We start from the raw sequence: 20440 nt of genomic DNA, 5'->3' as shown, positions 1-20440 counted from the left end.
GGTTTTTTAAAAAGCCAGATTATACTTTAATCCATTTAAGTACCAACCGTTTACAGCTGATTGCACTTAAATCAGCCTCTTCTGTTTTAGGCAGCATTTTAAAAATATCTGCATCACAACGGCCTAATTTTTTTCAACTTTAATTAAAGACCATGTAGACAAGCAGCCAGCTTTTGTTATTCCCTGGGGTGCAGCTTAAAACAGATTTTTACGTAATTACAAATAATGCCTAGGCAAAAGCAGGGAAGAGGAGTACATAAAAAAGTAAAGAGCAAAGGATTGTGTAAAACGTTCTAGCCACTGGATTCAGAAGTTTCAAAAACAGGAAAATAGATACTTTCTAGCACAAACTGTATTGTAATTTGACATTACGTTTCACTTTCACCTCTTTAAAAAGAGTTTATGCCTGCTATGCTGTATTACAAATTTATCAATTACCATTTTCACACCTGATCTCCCTAGAAGGGTTAGAGGAAAAGGAAAAAGCAGCAAATGTAGCTTAAGTAAGAGCTTAAAGAAGTTTAAGTGTTAAAAAAAAAACCACAACATATTTAAGAATATTCATTTGTTCATCCCTAAAAATTTACAGAGCACTTGCCCTGGGCAAGGTACGGTGCTAGGAGCTGAGGAACTGAGGGAAACAGCAGGGAGTTTACAGGCTCCTAGTATTTTAGATGGTATTTTAATCTCTGCTCAAAATCACCAACAGAAATACCAAAAACAGTCCTTGAACTGGCAGGGCAACAACAAACAGCTAACTTCTCTCCCAAAAGGACAGCAACAGTCAAGTACCATCATCTCACCAAAGGAAAAAACATCCTCTTGCATTCCTATCTTTCTCAGATTCTTTCCTCTCCAATCTGTCCTCCTATTTCCACCTTATCATCACGCCCCTGATCAGGCCTCCCTGTCCTCCCATTCCAGACACCCGGAGCCGGCTTCTCAGTGGTTCCCCACCCCCAGGAGTGGCTCTTGTCCAAGCCCTTCCGGGACGCTCTTATCAAGTTAGGATAGGCTAGTTTATGCTGCAGTAACAACCCGAAAAATCCAAGTGGTCAGAAATAACAAAGCTTATTTCTTGCTCGTGTCACTGAACAGCTGTGTGGTGGTGGGCACATTAGTTAACCTCTCTGGCCCTCAGCTTCCTCATCTGCAAAATGGGGACAATAATATCAAGAGGGTTAAATGAGTTAAGAGGTCAGCACTGAGAACCATGCCTAGTGCTGAGCAGGCACTCAGTAAGCGTAACTATCATCGTCGCTGCCGCGGACACCCAAGCCTCGTGCTTTTACTCCCTCCCAAGCTCTGACCACGCCGTGCGCCGTAGCTCTGTCTATCGTCTGTGGCGCACACTAGGTCAGAAGCCACCTGAGAAGAAGGACTGCATCTGACTCGGTTTGCGAAACTGAGAGCTTAATAGAGACTCTTGGCACATGGCAGGCCCTCAGTAAACGCTTGCTCATAAGCTGAAGGGAGTAACGTGGAGCAATTACCCCTGTGCGTGAATAAAGCCCCACGGGCTGGGTACACACACAGAGGACCATGGTAACGAGGGCACGCTCACAGAGGCACCCGGTCTGCAAGACACCTGACTAAAAGCACAGGAAGAGGATCAGAAACGTCATCTAAAGATGGAAAGACTGACACATGAGCCAGGACCTCCAGGACACGGGCTGCTGCTCCCAGGAAGTTTAAGCCAAGGCACAGGTACTGGACGTTATCGGCACAGGTCCACCTCCAGCACGGGAAACGAGCAATGCAGGATCCCGCCCTGGGCCTTGGTTCTTACTCAGGGCCGTGACTCCTCCGCAGGAGGCTGTACCCACAGCCCCTAAAAGCCAGCCCTGACACGGTGGGGTGCTCTGAGGTGATGCAAATGTTCTATATACTCAGTTGGGGTGACGGTTACACAGATGTTTAGATGTGCCCAAACTCACCAAACCATTCATTTAAAATCTGTGCATTCTGTCTGTACGTAAATTGGGGTGGGGGGGGGGGGGAGGCGCAGGCAGGCTCTGGACCCGACCCGCTGGTGCTCTCCTCTCCTCAGCTCCCGACTTCCTCCCAAACTAGAGCCTGAGGAGGGGAGGGAAGGAGGGGGGCGGAATTCGCGAACACTTCGGAGAACATGGCCACTGCTGACGACATGGTTAACTACCCCTCATCCCGAAGGGCTGAAGCCCTTTCTCCTGCCCCAGAGCCCCGTGCACAGTGGGGGGCGCGCTGCCCTACCGTCCGTCCCGCCTTCCTCCTCTACCGCGGAGTCGGACTGCCCAGCCGGCAACCATCATCTTTCACCTCTTAGCACCTTCCTCTGGGCTCTGAGCTACTGCAGGGCTGGGGCCGTTTCTTTCACTTGCTTCTCTGCTGCACTTGGCAGAGTGCTTGGCACACAGGGTGCTCTTAACAAATATTTGTTTCTCTGGCAATACGTTTTTAGAGTTACCTTCAAAGATATGAAATATACTGCCTTTAGATAAGAATGTTACTTCTAAGTAAGAATAATGGCTAAACTACATTAAATCTTGGTAACTTGGTAAAGATTTAAATCTCTTCTTTTTTTGGATATGTATGAATCCTACTGTCATGATTTATAAGTCCATAAAAGCCATATATCTACCGGGCAGGATAGACAGTAAGCCTGGAATGCCGAACAGCATGAGAATTCTTGCTGTAAAGATCACAGACGCCTCAGGCGTTTAGAAAACGAGATGTCACGCGAAGCTGTACGTCAGGAGCTCGCCCTAAACATAAAACATTACCTCCTGCTCTATCATTCCACTTTAAATCACAGCTCCCGGCACTGCGCAGGGGTATGTAGGCATGCGTGCACGCGCAAGCACACAGGCTGGCGTGTGCTTAAATTAACACCTGGCAACCTAAAAACAACATCTTAAAGGTAGCTGTCAGAGCATGAAACACCGCACTAACCAAGAATGTCCAAGGCTGTGAACGAGCAGTTAACACATCCAAAGCAACCCTGAAGTTTGGTGTGATATTCTGTAAGAAACTTCAGTTTTTCAAGATCAATACTTAGAATGTTTTGAACCAGACAACATGATTGTACAGCACTGGAGGGGGTATATCTCAAGCCATGAGCACGTAATACCATAAAACTAAAACTGGTTTTTCTGAGCTTGTATACAAATTTGAAACGGCTAGAAAGCCTGCGATACTACGTGTAGATACCGACGGTCCACATATGCCTGTGCTCCACACACCATGGTTCCGGTCAACTCTCCAACGACCCTACTAAGGAGACTGCAGACCTACTTTGCACATGAGGTAGGGGAGCAGGGCGCACAGCTCTGAGCCAAAGGTCAGGCAAGAGCACTGGAAGCTCAGGGTGATGGCGGCAGGGCAGGGGCGAAGGGCTGACTCTGGCTGGGGTCCCCTAACCCCTGCGTGGGGCCTTTCTGACAGCACTGCTCTGGTAACAAACAGCTAAGTCACTCTCTGCTGTACAAACTTTGAAGTATCAACTATAGTTCGAATTTTCTGCCTCTCATCACAAAGGCGGAACTTGTGTTTTCTTCCGTGTTTTACAAAGGTAAGTAAAACTAATAGTGTACACAGAAGCCCAATAAATGCCAGTTTAATAAACGTAGCCTAAATGAGCACGACCGACCGGAGCAAGCGTATCAGCGCTTCATCTTCTAACAAGGCCAAGCTGAACTGTTCATAAAAACTATAAAAGCGAATAACACTTTTACTTTGCATGCGAATTCTAGTCACAATTCTGACATTAACTAAAATTTCAAAGCACTGTCACATACAGTATCCTAAAAACTCCTTGAAAAAGGTTTTATGCTATCTGTATTTACCGGTGCTATAAGAATATTCTTCTTCTAAAACTGCTAGAAGTGATTTTCCGAGATTAAAAACAAATCCATCTTAAAGATAATACAGAAAGGACTGACTTCTCTCTCTTTAAAATGCTCAATGAAACATCCCTCCCTCCCTTGGAACACATTCTCCAGGGGCCCTGGAGGGGAAACAGCAAAATTCTAAATCTGATTAAATCTGGCTCTGGCCAGGCTTCCCCACTAGCCTTTGCTGCTCTACTAGCCTTTGCTGCTGGGGCGGCTGGAAACAGGGCTCCTCAGCCCAGGGTGAGAGCACGGGGTACGACTGTCCACCTGCGTTATAAAAATCAGCTGGTACTGCCCCCTCTGCACAGAAGCTCTGGCATGGTTCTGTTTGGGTTGGGTTGGGTTGGGTTGGTGGAGAGGGAGAGGGAGAGGGAGAGGGAGAGGGAGAGGGAGAGGGAGAGGGAGAGAGGGAAAGGGGGGGGAGAGAGAGAGAGAGAGAGAGAGGGAGAGAGAAATTCCAGCAGGCAAGCGACACGCCTTCCCCCTCCCCACTCCCAGGGGCCTGCCAGTCGGATTTTTCTGTCAACGACCGCCCCCCCCTCCCGCCCCTCCCAGCTCAGACTTCCCCTGCCTGCCGGCCTCCTCCACACCCCCAGGCCCCAGGCTGTCAGTTCCAGGGCTGCAGGTGCGGACCAAAGTCACTCCTTGCCACCAAAAGGAGGAGGGTGTGATCTGTTTCAGAAAACATGTGAAACTGTTTCTCATCTCATCTATGATCCTCAAGTCTCCCCTTCCTCCCTCCTCCAGCACTGACTGTGCGGGCCTCAAAAGATGAAAACTCCAACCCCGCTCCTGTCTGAACTCTGCCATGGAAATTACTTATTTTTAAAGTTTCCTGTTGGAGTTTTCCAGTGCATAAATTCAACACTGTCACTAAATCATACCAAGTAAACAGCGATGAGTCATTCTCAGAAATCAGTCTCACGTTAAACCCATTATTCAAATGTCTGAGAGTAACATGAGCTAAGTGCAGCTTGGGGAAGGGTTTGTAACGTAAGATGTACAGTAATACAAACAGTCCACCCAGAAAAGGACAATCACACCCCACCCGCCCACCTAACAAGCAAGCTTCTGATCAGCTGTCCCAGCCCACAAGAGGGAACAAGGTTTCCTGCAGTTCTCAGCAGAGGGGGCTGAAATGATACCTACGGGCCTTCTCAGAAAATTTTAGTCAAACAAAAACTGGAAATATTCTTTAAGCTCATCATAGCTATTTAGCTATTTTCTTTTAATGCCAATAGTTTACTGTCTCTAAATGATTAAAGAACATATATTCTCTCTGCTTATGTATGTATGTGTGTCTGTATATATAATAGTATATATTAGTAGACAGAATTTCGTTTAATATAGGTATCTTTTTTGGAAATGTCAGCCTTTCAAGACTGGACTCAGAAAATTAATTACTTAAAAGTTGTCTGGATAAGCAAAGAGAATCATTTTTAGTCCTGCACCTGAAAGGTTGATACTGGATATTCTGCATGCATTTATTTACAAACAGAACTAGAATCTGTGACCACAAGGAGAAAACTGGAAGCACTGTGTCTTTGGCTAATGATGTCCTCAGCAGACAACCACCACAGAGGTGTGGCCAACACTGAGTCTGCGCCGAACGCAGCAGGAGGAGCAGGCGGCTGGGGAACGCAGGGCCAGGCCGCCTGGGTTCTCATGTGGCTCCACCACTGACTGGCAAGTATTTTAACCCGGACAGGCCTCAGTTTACAAATCTGTAAGATGGGGATAATAACATGACCTACTCTAGGAAACACTTGAGAATAAATGCACTGGCTTACGTAAAGGGCTTGGCAGGTGTCTGTCACAGTCAGCAGTAGGCAATGCTCGCTTCTATTACTGTGACTGCTTTGTTACTATTCATTTTAGAAGCAACTTACTTTTCCATGGTCTCAAATAAGGTTTAAAATTTTATTTTCCAATCTAAATAAGTGGCCAAGGTAACTAATGCCTTTTCTCCAAAAGAAAATGTAGGTACTTCCAAATGTGGACAAGTTATTACCACTAGTAGCATAAAGACTACAGGCAAGGAAGTGACTACAGTGACTGACCACAGGCTTTAGGCTTGGTTAGGAGGAGAGTCTTGGTCACTCCTGACCATATTATCGAGTTTGCTCTCAGGAAAGACAGAAATACATCACACAAATATGCAAAAGCCTGACGAGGGCTTAAAGTGTTTCCTCTCCAAGGTGTACGTGCACTGTTAACAGAGGTCTGAACTGAAGGAACCGCAAGGCTGATAATGGAATTGTCGGCGTGATGCTGATCACAGGGAGATGGAGGGTTGCGGAGAGTCGGGCCTCCCCTGCCCACCTCAAGGGCAGCACCACACAGACATCCTAAGCACTGCGCAGGCGTGCGCATCCCTGAGGCAGACTTGGGAGGCTATCTGCCTCAAGAGCGAACGTGGCCAGCAAGGGACCACGTGTGGTTTTCCCGTCCAGGGCCCAGCCTCCAGGAAGCTGCCCAGCGAGAGAAAGCAAGCCTGTCCTTATGCAGAGGGAGGGCAGCCCCCGGGCAGCAAAGCAACCGGCAGGGCCCCCATCCTTCCCCCCGCCCTGGCTGCTGCTCACGGCGCTGCCCCTCAGGGGCCCAACTCAGAGGGGCTGAGGCCCTGCTCCCAGAGGCGTCAGCAGAGGGGAGGATGGCTGTGCTGTGAGCCAGGGCCCGAGCCAGGACCTTCCTACAGGCCGTGCCCCGAGAGGCAGAGTGACCTGGTGGCACATGGGCTTTGGGACTGGATGGGATAAACGAAACCCTCTACAGAACACCCCACTCGGGAACACCTAGGAGGCACTCGTGAAGGGCAGTCACTCGCGTTATCATGAAAAATAATTTCATCCTCAGGACAAATGCATGAGGCCAGTAATGTTATCTCATTAGAGATGAAGGAGCTGAGACTCTGAGAAGTAAAGTGTACCAAGGCTGCCTTCTTAGCAAGTAAAAAAAAATGGAATTTAAACTTTCTTTTTTCCCCAAATCAAAATTTTCCTGTACACTGTGCTGAATGTAAGAGTGTGAGAATGCCAGAGGCAGGGAGTCGGGAGGAAGCTCACGCAGTAAACACCCGCCTAGGCTACCTCCCAACTGCTCTGCTTGGCTGACAAGACTCACTTTCGTGACTAACCTCTGGAGGGCCCAGGGGACCTGGGTGACATCCTGCCACTGGGCAGCCTTTGCACCACCCGTGATGCCAAGAATGAAAAGCCAGAGCAGGAGACAAGAGTGGAGGATCCGGGACCCGACCAGGATGAAGTCCCTGGAGGCTGGGGTACACAAGGAGGGAATAAAAGGATCTGAAACAGAACAGATCATTTTCAGAAACGGAAGATATTTTAATGAATCTACCAAGACTGAAACTGTCCCAAGACTCACAACTCCTCCCGTGGAGTTCAGAGCCCGTCAGTACGGCAAACAAAGGCCCACACGGCCTAGCTGGCCAGCCCTCCACTCCGGCCCCACCCCAGGTCCCCCGTCACCCTGCCACCCAACCTCCCACCCCGTGGGTCCTGGTTAAGTCCGGCACGCAGCACGTGGTCCCACACACCTGCTCACAGGTGCTAATCTGCCTGCAAGGCCAACCCTCTTCGCTGCCTGCCTCTTTCTCAGTCACCCCTGAAGGCCTAGATCCCAGAGCTCTTCCTGAAGCTCAGAGGTGAGCCACTTACATCGACCATTTAGAATGTTTCTACTACTCATTCTGAATACTTTTCGTACACCACTTATTCGACTCTATTTTCACACCTGTCTCCCCCTTTACAGTGTGAATTCCTTGAGAGTAAGCACGAGGCCAAATCCATTTCTTCATTCCCAGCGCCTGGAGTACTGGCTGGTACACAGCATACGGCAGATACAGATTTGTTGAACTGAACTAAAAGCCTACACCACGCCGCCAAATAGCACATTCGTTCATATTTGGAGTCAAAATTATTCCTGCTTTTACTCTTAACTGCAGCACACCAGTAGATATGAATTTGAATTAAAACTAAATTCCACAGATTGAGACTAAATATTACTCTTGGTCCATTAGAATGTGATGGGTCTGAAATTAAATTCTATCAGAATGAGATAAGCAATAGGCTTTTAAGGGGGGCGGAGGGAGCAACCTCACAGTGACTTCAAGTGTCGATGAAAAAAAGGCTTTTTATAGCAACGCGACTTTGATCCTCTTAATTTTCAGTCGCTGCCAGGAAAAAAAACAAAAAACAAAAAACACGAAATATGCTAAAGATCAAAACTGTTTTAGATGTGTGACAGACAGTTCGACTATATTTTTTTAGAAAAGGAGAATACTCTCTAACGTTTGAATTAAGAGCACGTTTCTCATTTAACCAGAGAAATGAAGCCTGGGGAGATATAAAGAAATTTCACAATGTCAAAAGCACTCAGATTTTATTAAGTTGAGATCTGTAACAGAAATCCTGGACACTCATGCACTCGGCAAAAGCTAATATACCCAAATCAGAACACCCGAAAATAAAGGGTGAATCAGAATTCCTATTCCCCTCAATGTTCCGCACACTGGAAAAATAACCTTTATTGTTTCTCCCCTCTCTCTCTGTCTCTTACACACACACACCACCTACCCCCTCCACCCCAGATATTACTTGTTGGCAAAATCATCCAGGTCCTATGCTCACGTTTTACTTTTTCAAATCCTTCCACTAAAAATATGATTGAAACTGTAATTGTTAAAGCCCCCAGACCTTGTCCGGGAAGGGTCAGGATGGTGTCCTACTCTGAAAGCAGAACAAGGAAAGAATTACCTTGGTCACTAATGAACTTGGCATAGGCTCTTCTGATCACAGAGGAAAATCAGAATTCGGCATTCATGCCCCTTTCCGTTCTTAATAGTATTTTCTTATTATTAAAGTGATTCACATTAACTGTAAATACTACAAAAAAATACTTGGGAAAAAGAAACCAATCCTTAATTTCACCAGCCAGAGATAACTGCTATTAATGTTGTAGCGTTATTTCTTTGGGGTCATTTTGTCATGCACGTCTGTATCTGTGTAAATATACATACAAGATAGATACAAAAATATAAAAGTAGGGGTTTACGAGATACAATGCTGTGTCCTGCTTCGAATTCCCACTGACCATAATGTCATGAGCACTGGGCCAATATGGTGCATGCTCTTTGAAAACATGGTTTTATTGGTTACATATCGTACCACCATAATTTACTGAAACATTCCCAATGGATGGAAAAGTAGATTGTTTCTAATATTATCAACAATGCTGATGTCGGCATAAGTATAAATGCAGCTGACCATGACGGAGTGCTTATCTGACATCGTACAGGGACGATCTCATCTACTCCTCACAGCCGCTCTTTGCCATAAGAGCTAATATGACCCTCTTTCTGGCTGAGTAAACTGAGTTGCAAAGAGGTTAAACACTTTGCTCAGGGTCACCCAACAATTATTTAGCAGAACCCCAGGTGTAAACCTATTTAGGGTGGTTTGAGCCTGAGTTTCTCATTTATTTATAGCTAAGTCTATGACAATCATCACTATTTCTAATCCATAAAATATCCTTGGTTATTCTGAAAAACCAACTAAATACTGGCTAGACTTCTATGGCTCCATCTTTAACCCTTTACTCCCCTTTTTCTTTTAATTTTTTATTTACTTATTTATTTGGTTGGTTCGTTGCACAAGGTCCTAAGGGCGGTAGGCTGGCAGGCTCCTCAGTGGCAGCACGCATGTGGGATCTAGTTCCCTGACCAGGGATCGAACCCGGGCCCCTGCATTGCGAGTGTAGAGTCTTAACCACTGTGCCAAGATTTATTGTGGTGTTCGTCACGGGTGAGGTTAGATTTTTTTCCAACTAGTTAACCAATTATCCCTGGTTCACTTCTATAACAAACTTTCCTTTTCTCTCTGGGTTTCTGGGCTTTCCTTCTCACATGTTAACTTTTTATAACTTCTCAGGTGTCTGCTTCTGAAGGATGCTCTCTTCCACTAACCTATGGATTTCTGTACGTTGATTATTTTCACTTTAGGGTATATTTTAATACTGTTGAGATAATTCCTCAGTTATTTTCATTTTTTGTCAAAATTCTGGGTTCCCCCCTCAGGGGACTGTAATTGGCCTAGCAATTAACAATGAGTCTAAAACCAACGCATATCTTTACAATATTCCATATTTCCATCCAGGAACAAGGTACATCTCTCAGTTTATGTGGCTGGTTTTCCCCTCACCTGAGTCTCTCAGATACCTCTTGTTATGGATACTGCGAAATAATGGTTTTTACTATTAAACACAAATCCGTTTAAAACCCCTATAGTCTAGAAACTGACCACATGGCCTAGCAAAGGAAACCGGATTCCAGGCTTTTTCAAACTGCTGAGTCGCCCCGGGCAGATGACTTCCCCACTGTCTTCCTTTCGGTATCTAGGACGTGTGTAAATGATGCTTCTGAGAAATATGCAGTTTTCTACACTCATCTCCAGGAAGTCGCAGACTACTGAAAACAGCTGAACAGGAACTAAGGAGCGCGATCACTGCCGAGAACAGAGTCAGTCCCACATGCGCTGTTTTACAAAAGGTGCCCCCTCTTCAGGACTCACACACGTGGGTCCAAGATTTCAAATGTCTCCTTCTCCAGCGAATGTGGATGCACTGGAGCACAGCAGAGAATCTGGGTCTGGAGGTCAGACGTCAGCCTGCTACTGCTCCAAGCAAGTGACTCAACTACCCAAGCTCTCACTAACGAGTGAATCTGGATACTCATCCACCGCCCATTAATTCCTCACACTGCACATTAGGTATAGTGGCAGGTGTTAAACCAGACACGTGTGTCCCGCCTGCAAGGAGCTTACAGTCTTCTGGGGAAGAGAGCAGTGGGAACCACGGAAGAGCCTGGCACAGGCAGGAGCCTAGTTAGTATGCAATAGTAACAGACTACAATAAATTGTTGTATTTGATTTATATATTTAGCATGATTCTTCCTTTTAAATAACATGAAGCCTTTTCTGCAAAAGAACAAGCTGATCACTCTACAAGATACAGAAAGGGGCTTGTGGGTATTTCAAGAGAAAAAATTTACAATACACTCAACCATGACATGTGTCCTCAAGATAGGAATTTTAATTTCATTTACTGTAACAGGAACTATAAGTTCAGGAAACTAATGGTGACGGTTTGATTTATGAATTTTGACATATTTCTTGAACTGGGATTACATTACAAAGAAGTGGAATTCTAAGCAAGCCAGCTCTTGCCTATACATTCAATCTTCAAATCAATAAGCTGGGATCCTGTGCAACGTGCTTCTGACAGACGGAAAACACAGAGTCTAACTGAGATGGGCCATACACCTGTAATTTAAAAGTTCCTTAACACACTCTCGGGATTGAGCTAGAACAGATTTTGGTATCCACACAGAAAACACTTCAGCTCTCTACTCAGTAGTAACGAAAGAGAAATTCAACTCAGAAAGCATTTGTGGTCAAACTGAAGAGAAAAAAAAACATTCTCACCCTAAAGAAAGTTCTCATATTTGCTTTCACTCTGCTTCCTCCCAAAAGTCCCATCTATTAGAAAAGTAATAAACAGAGAATACGGAATATCAGGGTTTCTGTAAACACCTGTGAGATGTGTACACATTTCCATTTAAATACGTACAATGGGGAGACACTGAAATGAACTAGATCTGCTCCTCTACAGTGAGGCTGGTGCGGGAGGGGAGAGCAGGAGGTGGTAAGCAACACCAGACACCAAGACACGCTATTAGACACTTTATGTAAGTGATCACATTTAATCCTTCCAACCCGGTGAGGTAGGTGTAACAGTTTCCACTTTACACGTGAAGAAGCTGAGATTCAGAGGTTAAGTCACATGTCCCAATTTATACTTTATACAGCTAAAAAGTGGTGAAATTAAGAGGCAAATGTGGGCCTCTCTAAGTCTTGTCTGGAGTCTCTGCACTATCCCAAGCTGTCTGTTGTAAGGTTCCCCCAGAAGCATCACTCATATTTATGGATCCAAATGTTACAAGCCAAGGGAAGACAGAGGAGCCAGTGCCAGGAGAGCCCAATGTCAGGACATTTTCAATAGCCTATCTGGAATTCCCCAGTTAGTCAGGCACAGAGTTACGGTATTGCAGCTTCCTGTAAAAATGGAAAAATACGTGTCTGGGAAAGAGGGCAGATTAGCCATATCACCATGGAGATCTAGGGAAAGGGGTTTCACAGAAGACTAATCCTCAAGGGAGAAGCAAGGAAAAGTGGTGGTGGTGGAAGACGATTAGGAAGGTACCGCTTTTACTCACTAAAGTAAAACTGAGTGACACTGAAGTCAAATTTTGTGTATGTCACGGTTTCGCCAGGGGTCAGTTTATGGATGCGTATCACACTAAAGTCTTAAGTAAAAACAACAGCATACATATGCTGCAATATGCATCAGAATTAACAACTGATAACGTATTTATATACAGAAACTGAGGGTGGGGGGAGTATAAAGCGGGGGAGTAAGGAGTAGATTGACAGGGTAGAAAGGGGAGCGGGGGCGAGAAAGCTTCCCTGCACTGACCTCAGAAGGTTTTGAGGAGGATGCACCTTATGACCTTGAGTTCTAAAGGCCAAGTTAAGATCCCTGGGGTAAAGAATGCAGGCTGGGAAGCCCACACAGGGCAGGCACAGGCCAAGAAGGCAGGTGCTGGCTTTGTGGGAGGACAGAGCGCCAAGGGCCCCACCACCTCAACCCACTCTACAGCAGCACAAAGGAAACACCAGCACACACTTGTCAAGCGCTCATTTCTCTGCATAACATGCTCTCAGTCAATTCTCTGGGTAACTGCTGAGTCAGCCAGCACTGACGCAGAAGACAAGGACTGACCCCTGCTAAGAGCAATAATCTTAAGAAAATAGGAAATAGCAAGAGATTTTTTTAAGTTTCATGATTTAATAGGTGAATATGCTGCTTAAGAACATTTCAAATAGGAAGAAATCATTTTTAAAAAGGATTTAATAGTTTGCCTGCTCAAGGCTTCTCCCATCTGGATGTGAAAGGTACCCCTCCCCTCAAAAAAAACCGTGTTACGAATGCTTAACAATCATAAATTTAGTCTAAAACTTTAAGATTAATGAAAAAAGTGCAATCAGATCTACAAAGCCTAAACTTCAGATTAAAATTTTTTTATTTGCAAATATTATGCTATATAGATATCCTAACAGCCTAAAATATAGATATGGATAAATCAAATAAGAATAAGGTAAATTACAATAAGTTAGAATATATTCAAATATATCCTAAACATAAAAGACTTCCAAAAATAATTACAGAACCCAGAATTTAGAAGAATATTAATTTTTATTTAAAAAAGTTATTTTATTTTTACTACATGTCTTTGTTTACAAGTATAGTCAGGAAATTTTATAGCAAAATTGAGACTCCTTGAAGAGGAGGGCTGTGTCTTATCTGCTTTATATTTTCAGCATCTAAAACTGTGCTCAGTATGTAGTGGACAGTTGACAAATATTTTAAATTCTCATTCAAGAAAAGTTTACTGAATGCTTACTATATAGCAGGTACAGTTTAGATGTTGGGAATCACACAATGGGTAAAACATTTTAATGAAAAATGTATCACAAAGATTTTATATAATGTATATATAAAAATGAAACCTACCTTCAAAATAGATTATTCCAAATTGGGGTGGTCAAAGAGTTTATTGTCTTCACACTTTGAACTTTTCCATATAGGACAGGCTTATTTTTAAAATGAAGTTATGCCTTTAATGAAAGCTTTATGCGTGCATATGTTTGAACACATGGGATCAAACGTGTGTGAATGCTAGCAATCTTTTCTATCAGGAGAAGGAGGAGGAAGAGAAGAAACTGAACAGCATTTCCACAAAACCTTTGGCAGAATGGATTCAGCAGCCAACACAGTGGACGGCCCACCTTAGTCAGTATGATTTCTTTGGGGGAAAAAGAAGGTAGAGAAACTAGATCACCTGCTCATCCATTTTTGAAAATGCACTTAGCTTTATGGAAAAACAAAAACCATGTTTGGTTTTTCTTCTAATAAAGCATTCAGTTAAAGAATTCATGACAATAGCAAAGAAAAGAAGAATGGGGAAGAAAAAAAGTAAACTATACACTCCTTTTTCTAACAAAGAAGAAGCTGGAGAATGCTTTCTTCATGTTTACAGCATGAATACCCATGTGCTTCTCACAATAGAAACCAAGATAAAATCTCCTTTTCAGGTCCACAAAGGTTTTAAAAGTAAACTAACCACTACAGATGCAGCAAGAAAATACCACGTAAGTCGAGCACAAAACACAAGTTAAGAAGTCGCTAAGTAGTTAAGCACATCTCCCTACCATGACTTGGTAAAGGGAAGTCTAGAAATTCCTTTACAATTCAGGAAATACTACAATCCATCATGTGTACAGACCTAAGAGTTCAAGATTCATGGAAGACTGGATAAGACAAATTTCTGAGCAGATTTTCAGTCTGAAACCAGGCAACTTGATCCTCTTAAACACTGCCCAAAGACACAAATGGAAAGGAAGATTACTGCCCTTCCTGCTACTGTGGTGCAGGCCAGCTCCCGTCCTGGCTGAGAGAGGGCTACTCCAGGCACTGGCACAGCCAGACCGGAGGACCACGTCAGTCATCTGCTCCTCTCCGACAGCCCTCCCCACAGGGACTCTGTTTAGAGCTGCTAGTGCCCGTGCGGATCTCCCTACTAAGGTGACTCTGTCTTCCCCAGAGCATGCGGCACATAGCAGTTTCCAGTCAATAAATGCTAGGTGAATTAAATCACACTTAGTCTCTCTGAGCCTTGGTTTCTTCATTTAGAAAATGATCATAATATCTTTTCAGCCTTTTCCACAGAGGTGTCAAAAGGCTCCCAAGAACTAATGCAGATGAAAAGAACTTTGTAACAGGGAAAGGGCCACATAACTAACTATAGGGGGAGCCATCCAGCAGGCGGGCACGCACTCAATCCAATGAACAAAGTCACACAGACAAGCACAGAGACCAGGCTGGGCTTCAATGGCTTTTGATCAAACCTCAGAGCAGTCAGGTAGTACACAAAGATTCCAGGAAGTGTGTGTCAGTAACTCTGGGATTCCAGTTCAACGAGGCAAGGATGGCCCTTCGGTGCTCCTAGAGGGGAAGATGCACAGGAGGACACACCTGTCTGTCTTATCCATCTAAGGGTCCAAGGCTGGGACCATTTGATGCATGGATGAACCAGAGGCAGGGATGTGAGCAGCAAACGGGTGGCAGACCTGAACCAAGAGCAGGCCCGAGGGGGCTGCTTAGCCTGGGAGAGCAGGGTTCACCAGCCTCCAGCATTTTCCGTCTCAAGTCATTCAGGAAGTCTATTTTAAACCCCTTCTCCAAACCCTTGGAGAGCTCCCAAATGAGAAGCTCCACGGTACAGGGGAGACAGCAAAGGCCCAGGAGCTCACAGACAAATCTAAATTCTACTCTGGACTCTGCAAATCACTAACTGATGGCCTCTCCCTACAGTGTGGTTGGCAGAACCGGATTTGCAGGGCTGATGCAAAGATGAAAGTGGATAATACACGTAGTTCACTAAGCACAACACGGGACATAGTAGACACTAAACAAATCATGAGTCCCTTTTTCCCTCTGGGTGACGGATGAACTAAACTAAGCTCAATGATACAAAATCCCCCTAACTCATACTTTTAGTAGAGAAAGAGCCAAACATCCCTTTGGGCCCCAATTTGCAGAGAAGTGGGACAATCCATCCAGACAAGACAATGAAAATTAATGGCATGGTGATAAAGACCCGCTACATAACCACCCATTTCTCCCAAATTATAACTAAAGTTGTCAAGCGCTAGTGAACTCCATCCTTTGAGGCATCAGTGAGCAAAGGCTCATGTCTCTGATGCTCAGACTGAATCAGGATTTGGCTGCAAGACTGTTATGCTGTGGTAGATTCTTTGGAAAGAGAAAAAAAAATCCCACAAGTAATGCTTTCAGGTTAAGCTTTTTGTTGGCATAGGTAAAAAAAAGTAGGAGAAACAGAGGCATTCTTACACTCAAAGAATGAACTCCTTCATACCTTCAAGAGTGTTTGCTCAGAAGTCAGCAGTGCTATTAGCGACTGCACACGTGAAGGACACACTATAGACTTCCTGTGAGCCCCGCGACCTCTCCAGGGCAGCACTCGGGCACACTCCGTATTTACTTACGGTGCAATCTGATCCTGACTTCAGTGAGCTATTTCATAAGCCTTTTAAGGGTTACTACGTTTTGTTCCTTTAAGAAGCCAATCCAAATTAGCAGCAAAAGTATAGGTAAACACACAAGAAAACCGCTTCTTCTGTGCTCCTGAAAAAAGGCGGTCTTGGTCATTAAAAAAAGGTGAAGTGTTTTATCCTCTATCAACTTTCTCTTACAAAAAATCAGTCCAGTAATTTTCCAAGGGTGGGTCAGTAGTCTCCCACTCACACCTGCTTGAAGATGAGGAGCCGTCAAAACGGTACACACATGGAATAAGAGAGCAAATTATCCGGTGCTCAGTTCTGCGCCATGTCCTATAGAAATTATTCCAGTTATCAAATGCTGCAAAACATACTACCCCAAAACTTAGCATCTTAGGATGACCATTCCATTTTCAACCTTTTCTCTCCTCTGTTCTTTAGACTGGATGATTTCTATTGATCTATCTCCAAGTACACTGACTCTTTGTCATCTCAAGTTGTTAAGCTCATTCAGTAAAATTTTTATATTTTATTTGGATACTGCATTTTTCAGTTCTAGAACTTCCACTTGGTCCTTTTTTATAGTTTCCATTTCTCTGCTGAGATAAGCTATGTTTTCATTCATTCAAAGCATGTTTTTTTTTACATCCTTGAGCATAGTTACAACTGCTTTAAAATCCTTGTCTGATAAACCCAACGTGTGTGTCACCACACAGTCTATCTCCGTTATTTTTTTGTCTGGATAACAGGTGATATTTTTCTGTGTTTCAAGTAAGTTTGGATTGTAAGTTATATTAGACACTGTGAATGTTATGCTGTGGAAAATTCTAGATTCTATTATATTCCTCTAAAGAATATTGATATTTTTGTTTTAGCAGGTAAATTACCTCGGTTGGAGTTAAACCGTAAACTCCAGGGTGGCAGCTCAAATCTCAGTATAATTATCTTATCCTTAGCTTAGCTGCTTGGAGCCTGCCCCATGCATCTCTGATTCAAGCATCAGCAGGGATTTAGGTGGCTGGTACACAGAATGTGGGGCTTAACTTTCTCCTTTCCGGGATTCCCTCTTTCACTTTCTAAAGTCTGTGACTGCCCCAAACTGTCCTTTGATTCTTTAAGCTAAAAGTACTGTAGATTTTCTATCAGAGTTTTAACTGCCCTGCATGGCACACTCTCTGCTGTGCCGTTCTTCCAACTGTCATTTCGATTCCAAACTCTATCTGTTTGTGTCAAATCTGAGTGTCTTCACATAGCGGTCTTTTGTCCAGAGTTTATAATTATTATTTGCAAGAGGATCAGTCCAACGTTAGCTTATAGGGGCATTAACAGAAGCAGAACCTATAAAAAAATTTTTCCCCCCAATTTTTTACTTTTTCTCACAGTATTGTGGGTCATGAATTCAGAAAGGGCTTTGCCAGGCAGGCTGTCCCTGATTCATGTGGCATCAACTGGGCAACTGAGGAACTGGCTTGGAACAAGGGAACTGAGCAGCTACCTAAAAAGTTCCAAGATGGTTTCTCACTTACATGTCTGGTTCCTTGGTGTTCCTTGACTAGTCCCTTTCTCTCTCCTCACTGCATCTCATCCTCCAGGACTTCTCCATGTGGACTTGGTAATCTCAGGGAATTGCATGATGATCTCAGGGAATCTGCACTTCTCACATGGTGACTGGCTTCTACGAAGCCAGATACAGAATCTGCCAGACCAGTCAAAGGCTACACCAGAAGTGGCACAGGATCACTCCCACCATATTTTATTATTCAAAGCAGTCAGAGGGCCTTAGTCATCTAGATTCAAGAGGATAGAGAAATAAATCTAACCCCTGATGGGGGAGTGGCAAAGTCACATCGCAGGAATACATGAGGCACAGAATGATGAGGTACTTCTGCAGCCATCTTGGAAAAAATATAACCTGCCACACATACGTTCAGTATCTGTAAAACTCTGGAAAAATACAGGCAGACTTGTTCCATATGAAGCATATGGTCCAATTCTCCTGTCATCTCTTTTTAATCACATTATCAATACAATTACCCCTAAGCTATTCAGCACAAAAGAGGTTTCTAATGGCAGTCTATTCAGTTTTCAGAGATTTAATACTTAAACATCATGTCCATTTCAAGATATCGGGAAGAAATGCTTATGATGCTATCATCCATAAATGCAGGGCACAGATGTTAAGGTCTGTTTGTCTGTTTGTTTGTTTATACATCTTTATTGGAGTATAACTGCTTTACAATGTTCTGTTAGTTTCTGCTGTACAACAAAGTGAATCAGCCATATGTATACATATATCCCCATATCCCCTCCCTCTTGAGCCTCCCTCCCACCCTCCCTATCCCACCCCTCTAGGTGGTCACAAAGCACCGAGCTGATCTCCCTGTGCTATGCAGCAGCTTCCCACTAGCTAGCTATTTTACGTTTGGTAGTGTATATATGTCAATGCTACTCTCACTATGTCCCAGCCTCCCCTTCCCCGTCCCCATGTCCTCAAGTCCGTTCTCAACATCTGCATCTTTATTCCTGCCCTACCACTAGGTTCATCAGTACCATTTTTCTAGATTCCATATATATGTGTTAGCATACGGTATTTGTTTTTCTCTTTCTGACTTACTTCACTCTGTATGACAGACTCTAGGTCCATCGGTTTGTTTGTTTTTGAAGATAACAGTCAATAAAAACTACTATTTACTAAACGTCTACTATGTGTTTGAGAATTTCTAGGTTCGATTTTTCATTCACTGTTCTCTGTATAAACAAATAGTGTGCTTAAATGCACAGACTCAGGACAGCGTTGACTATTTAAAAGAAAGGAGACTGGCTCAAACACACTATGGACAAACACAACACAAAATTACAAAAATACAAACACTAATACAAACAAATACGACACATTATGTTTACCTGTGGTAATATATGCATATAGATATACCTCAGGCTACTTTCTAAGCACCTCAAGCTTCATTCCCCAAAAGTGAACAGATTCTAAATCCTAAATATTATATTCTAAATAAAGCCATATATGTATGAAATACACTAAGAAAGAACCGTACCTTGTCTTGGTTATCTTTATTCTTGTAACACAGATTTCCAATCAGACGAATGAGATGAGACTTGAAGCCCTCAGCCATATTTGAGATGTCACCTTCTGCTTTCATGCAAGCACAGGTGCTGAAGATGTTTATGGTGTCACTGCCAGCTACATGAATCACTCGTAAAAGTTCTATGACAGAAACAATAAACTTCATTTTCCATAGAAAAATTTTTATTTTTACGTTTTATACTAGATTCCCATAAATAAATCTAATTTATTTTAATGGATTAAAATAAAATACAGGTAGAGTACTGAAAGCTTTCTTTAAAATAACAATTAGAAGGCTCTTCTGCTTTTGCTTTAGAATTTTTCATGACTCTAGTTTTGCAGATAAGCCAAAATGATTAACCCCACCTGGCCTTTCTATTTATCCACAAAGAAAAGTTAGCTAAAAATTTCCTACCATCTTTCCTAGTAAAAGGTTTCCAATTCCAACTTCTTCATGAAGGAACTCAGGCGACAACTACAGTCAGCTAAGTCTAACCTGCAACACCTATCTGTAATGAGCCAAATGACAAAAACCAAGAAGCATGTTGATTTTTTTCTCATTGTCCAGATAATCAGAAGGCAGCATGTGTTCCCCGTTAATCTACTTTGGCTGCCCTCAGAAGAAATAACTTCACATTGTTATACTCTATGAAATGCTTGTAGGCAGCCTATGAAAGTAGACAATCTTCCAGAAGCTTTATTAAATGTTTTCACATTATCTCATTTAACACTCTCAATAAAGTTACTAAAGGCAGGTCACTTTCCCAATTTTATAATGAAGAAATCAGGCTCAGAGAAGTTAGTAATTGGGCAGAGTTGGGCTGACAACCCATGTTTGCCCTGGCTCCAAACACATGCTTTTCCCACAATGATTCAGTTTCTCAGGTTTGTGATGTCTCATTTTCATTATCACTGGAAGCACCGCATTCAAAATAAAACACTGATACGCGATTCTAAATATCTCCTAAAGCTCACTGCTAACTCATCTACCCATCTAGACACCAATTCATCTTTCTTAGCATATGGGTCTCCAGAATAAGTATAATATTTTTTTTTAAAGAAAAAAATAGCAAACACTGAAGAGCAACCATAAGCATGGCTAAGCACAAGGAACAGGTTGTAGATGAATTATTTTGCAAACAGCTTTTTAGCAAAGATGGGAATATTTCAAGCAATGGCTTCTTGTTTAAAACAGTTTTCTTATAAGAACAGAATACATAATTATCAGTACTACGGGTAAAGCAATATTCTTCATGTTCCATAAGTGTAAC

At 43.3% G+C, this 20440-nt stretch overlaps 1 protein-coding gene across 2 annotated transcripts in view; it reads right to left on the bottom strand.

Annotated features, from left to right (window-relative positions):
* ATXN10 (ataxin 10) overlaps positions 1-20440 on the bottom strand; it is a 153283-nt gene that overhangs the window by 68241 nt on the left and 64602 nt on the right. For both annotated transcript variants that reach the window (XM_004279588.4, XM_033405244.2), the window contains exon 9: positions 19141-19310. In XM_004279588.4, the coding sequence (XP_004279636.1) occupies positions 19141-19310 (170 nt within the window). The remainder of the gene's footprint in view (positions 1-19140; positions 19311-20440) is intronic.

This window comes from Orcinus orca, chromosome 11 (genome assembly GCF_937001465.1).
Source record: "Orcinus orca chromosome 11, mOrcOrc1.1, whole genome shotgun sequence".
Classification (NCBI taxonomy): Eukaryota; Metazoa; Chordata; class Mammalia; order Artiodactyla; family Delphinidae; genus Orcinus; species Orcinus orca.
Note: the sequence above shows the minus strand (reverse complement) of the source record. Positions and strands in the feature narration are given on the sequence as shown.